This window comes from Babylonia areolata, chromosome 10 (genome assembly GCF_041734735.1).
Source record: "Babylonia areolata isolate BAREFJ2019XMU chromosome 10, ASM4173473v1, whole genome shotgun sequence".
NCBI lineage: Eukaryota > Metazoa > Mollusca > Gastropoda > Neogastropoda > Buccinidae > Babylonia > Babylonia areolata.
This window is the reverse complement of record NC_134885.1, coordinates 41,824,527-41,829,154: the sequence shown is the minus strand read 5'-3', so window position 1 is coordinate 41,829,154 and position 4,628 is coordinate 41,824,527. Positions and strand designations below refer to the sequence as shown.

Here is a 4,628-nt window from a genome sequence, read left to right as displayed (position 1 = left end):
GAAGACGTGAATCTTGACAAAGAATACCACAATTCTGACGACGGAAGCTAAAGGTTGGGTCATTCAGACACCCACTGGACATCCGAGGGGTCTGTGTAGAGGAGAAGAGAGGACTGGCCGTACTGAGTGAGCTAACCCCCACCCCGAACTCCCGATTCTTTTTCCGAAGCAGATGTGGTATTGTGTACAATGATTGGGGAGATCTCTTTGACTGCACTGTTTACTCTCTTCCTCTCCCCTCTCGTTCCTTCTCTCTTTCTTTCTCTCTCTCTTTCTTTTCTTTCTGTCTTTCTTTCTTTTCTTTCTGTCTTTCTTTCTTTGTTCATTTATTTATCTGTTTATCTACTTCACAAATGTACTGATACAAACCTTGCGAAGGCTGTCGATCAAGGTATTCACAAGCTAGTTGATATTTTCCGTAAGTCAGGTATTTGTTGTTCATTTTATTTGTTTGATTGTTTATGCTAAGCATACATGAATCAATCCGCTCACTTCGACGACCTTAAAAACTGAAGAACTGAAACAGAGACTCTTTATTCCCCCCCTCCTCCCCCCCCTAACTCTTTGTTCTGCCTTTGCACAGCACAACGACGACAACGACGATGATGATGACGACGATGATGATGGTGGTGATGAGAGGAAGGAGGAGCCGTGCCCGGAGGGTGCTGCCTGTGTTGTGCTGCCTGCTGTACGGGTGGGGGTGGTGTGTGGGCGGCGTGTGGGCTGAGCCCTGCCCCTGGGATGAAATGGGGCTGCTGCCCTGGTCTGCCAACAGCACCTGGGGCACTGAGGGGGTGCCTGTGGCCAACAGCCAGGTCAGCACTCTCTCTCTCTCTTATATATATATATATATATATATATATATATATAGAGAGAGAGAGAGAGAGAGAGAGAGAGAGAGAGAAATGACAAATGTTTTATTGAGGGTAAAATGGATAAGCTGGAAGCTTCTTTACACCATGCCCTCACACACGCATACACACACATACACACATTGTAATAAATGAAATAAGTATGAATAATAAATGACATAGAACAAACCAAATAGATAATAATAGTCACATAAATGGATGAATCAAAGACTACAATTACGGAAACATGAAAATCATACAAAACATTGCCACATGAAAATCTTCAAACACACACACGTGAGAGAGAGAGAGAGAGAGAGAGAGAGAGAGAGAGAGAGAGAGAGAGAGAGATAACGAGACGGCAATTACAAATTAGCGAAGAGACAGGCTGAGAGGGAGGACAGAAAGAGGAAGAGAGAGAGGGGGGGGGGGAGAGAGAGAGAAAAAGACAGACAGAGACAGAGAGAGACAGAGACAGTGGCGTCGTACACTGAACAGAAACAGACCTGACAAGTGATAAGAAAGTCAAACAAACAGCAGGAACATCATCAAAGGAAAGCAACGACAACAACAATAGCTACACCATCACCACCACCACCACCATCAATTACAACAATAGTAATCATCATCATCATCGTCGTCGTCGTCGTTGTAATCAATACTATAATACAGTGATAGTGTTGCTTTGTTGTTGTTGATTCTTCTTCTTCTTCTTCTTCTTCTTCTTCTTCTTCTCCTCCTCTTCCTCCTCCTCCTCCACCCTCTTCTTCTTATTCTTCCTCCTCCTCCTCCACCCTCTTCTTCTTATTCTTCCTCCTCCTCCTCCACCCTCTTCTTCTTATTCTTCCTCCTCCTCCTCCACCTTCTTCATCTTCTTCTTCTTCTCTTCTTCTCATCATCATCATCATGATAATATAGTGATAGTGTTGTTGTTTGCTGTTGTTGTTATTCTTCTTCTTTTTCTTTTTCTTCTTCTTCTCCTCCTCCTCCTCCTCCTTCTTCTTCTCCTCCTCCTCCTTCTTCTCCTCTTCCTCCTTCTTCTTCTCCTTCTTCTTTTTATCACTTTCATCATCATCACCACCATCATCATCATCATCACTATTATGCATTCACCTGTTTGACACACCTTCCTTGAAATCCAAACTGAAACTGAAACTGAAGCTGAAGCTGAAGGTTGAAACCGAAGCTGAAAACTGGCCCAGGTGACCATCCCCGCGGGCAAGAGGGTTCTGCTGGACGTGCAGCCAGCCCCCCTGACCTCACTGACCATCGAGGCGGGGGCTGCCCTCATCTGGGGCGATGTGGAGGGCCTGGTGCTGGACACACACCACGTTCGGGTCAAGGGCGAGTTCTACATCGGCTCCAGAAGCTGCCGGTTCAAGAAGGCGGCGAGGATTCGTCTGCATGGTGAGGAGTTTTGTGACTGGAGATTTTTGGTGTGTGTGTGTGTGTGTGTGTGTGTGTGTGTGTGTGTGTGTGTGCGTGTGTGTTTGTGTGTACTTTTTAATGCGAGGCGCTTTGAGACCATCTATGCGGAGTTTGCACCATATAAGTACAATATATTGTCATTATATCATTATCATCATCATTGTATCATTATTATTATCATTATCATTATTATCATTATTTTGCATAATTCATACATATCACTGTAGATGAAATGCACCATCAATACAATAAGCCATTATAGGGTTTTGTTCTTTGTTTTTGTCGTTTTTGTCTTTGTTGCACAATATATGTGGAGTGATGGCCTGGAGGTAATGCGTCCGCCCAGGAAGCGAGAGAATCTGAGCGCGCTGGTTCGAATCACGGCTCAGCCGCCAATAATTTCTCCCCCTCCACTAGACCTTGAGTGGTGGTCTGGACTCTAGTCATTCGAATGAGATGATAAACCGAGGTCCCGTGTGCAGCATGCACTTAGCGCACAAAGTAAAAAAACACTTTCTCCACTGGCAACGGGAATTCATTTACAACTTAGCTTTTGTAAAGGACTATGGCTCTCAAACAAGGAGGCAGGATCGCACTGACCAGTTGGCCTTTGAGGATCACCACAACGCCGATTGACCAAAAGCCCTCATGGCCAAGAGAGTGGGGATGTAACTTGGACAAGACATCACCACAACGCTGATTGACCAAAAGCCCTCATTGCCAAGAGAGTGGGGATGTAACTTGGACAAGACATCACCACAACGCTGATTGACCAAAAGCCCTCATGGCCAACCAAGAGATTGGGGATGTAACTTGGACAAGACATCACCACAACGCTGATTGACCAAAAGCCCTCATGGCCAAGAGAGTGGGGATGTAACTTGGACAAGACATCACCACAACGCTGATTGACCAAAACCCTCATGGCCAAGAGAGTGGGGATGTAACTTGGACAAGACATCACACAACGCTGATTGACCAAAAGCCCTCATGGCCACGAGAGAGTGGGGATGTAATTGGACAAGACATCACCACAAACGCTGATTGACCCAAAGCCTCATGGCCAAGAGAGGTGGGATGTAACCTTGGACAAGACCTCACCACAACGCTGATTGACCAAAAGCCCTCATGGGACCAAGAGATTGGGGATGTAACTTGGACAAGACATCACCACAACGCTGAATTGACCAAAAGACCTCATGGCCAAGAGAGTGGGGATGTAACTTGGACAAGACTCACCACCAAACGCTGATTTGACCAAAAGCCCCTCATGGCCAAGAGAGTGGGGATGTAACTTGGACAAGACATCACCACAAACGCTGATTGACCAAAAGCCCTCATGGCCAAGAGAGTGGGGATGTAACTTGGACAAGATATCACCACAACGCTGATTGACCCAAAAGCCCTCATGGCCAAGAGAGTGGGGATGTAACTTGGACAAGACATCACCACAACGCTGATTGACCAAAGCCCTCATGGCCAAGAGAGTGGGGATGTAAACTTGGACAAGACATCACCACAACGCTGATTGACCAAAAGACCTCATGGCCAAGAGAGTGGGGATGTAACTTGGACAAGACATCACCACAACGCTGATTGACCTAAAGCCCTCATGGCCAAGAGAGTGGGGATGTAACTTGGACAAGACATCACCACAACGCTGATTGACCAAAAGCCCTCATGGCCAAGAGAGTGGGGATGTAACTTGGACAAGACACTCTCCACTATGATCAAATTCTAGCCCAGACGGTCGGGACAGCAGTTATGTTCTCTGCTGGACAGACTATCATATACCGGTTTTATTTACACTCGCATAAGAGGTGATACTTTGAATTTCGTGCCGTTCGTGAAGTGAAATTTAAAATGTGTTTATTTCCGAGGATTTTTACCACAGATTTCAGTGGTACGCTCTGCTCCAAAGAATGACAAAAACATATACGCTGGCTCATTGCAGGATTGATCAACGACAGCTATGAGGTGACAGAACACGAATTCGGACGAAAGTTCATCGGGGTGTCCCCAAACGCCACCTTGGAGCTGCATGGAAAACGGAAGACTGCTTGGACCAAACTGGCCCAGACCGTGAAACCCATTTCTGAAGTGGACTTCGCTCTGGTCTATGATCACACCAACGCTGAGGTTGGTGCATTGATGCGTATTCATGTTTGTGGTAGTTGTTCGTGTTGTTGTTGTTGTTGTTGTTGTGTGTGTGTGCGTGTGTGTGTGTGTGTGTGTGTGTGTGTGTGTGTGTGTGTGGTGTGTGTGTGTGTGTGTGTGTGAGAGAGAGAGAGAGAGAGAGATCTCGAACTCAAACTCGAACTCGAACTCGTTTTTTATTGAGAATAAAAG

General features: G+C 46.0%; 1 protein-coding gene across 2 annotated transcripts in view; it reads left to right on the top strand.

Moving 5' to 3' along the window:
- Positions 1 to 593: 593 nt before the first annotated feature.
- Positions 594 to 4,628, top strand: part of LOC143286601 (cell surface hyaluronidase-like) — a 54,561-nt gene continuing 50,526 nt past the window's right edge. For both annotated transcript variants that reach the window (XM_076594235.1, XM_076594236.1), the window contains exons 1-3: positions 594 to 815; positions 2,054 to 2,258; positions 4,234 to 4,418. In XM_076594235.1, the coding sequence (XP_076450350.1) occupies positions 603 to 815; positions 2,054 to 2,258; positions 4,234 to 4,418 (603 nt within the window). In that variant the 5' untranslated portion in view covers positions 594 to 602. The remainder of the gene's footprint in view (positions 816 to 2,053; positions 2,259 to 4,233; positions 4,419 to 4,628) is intronic.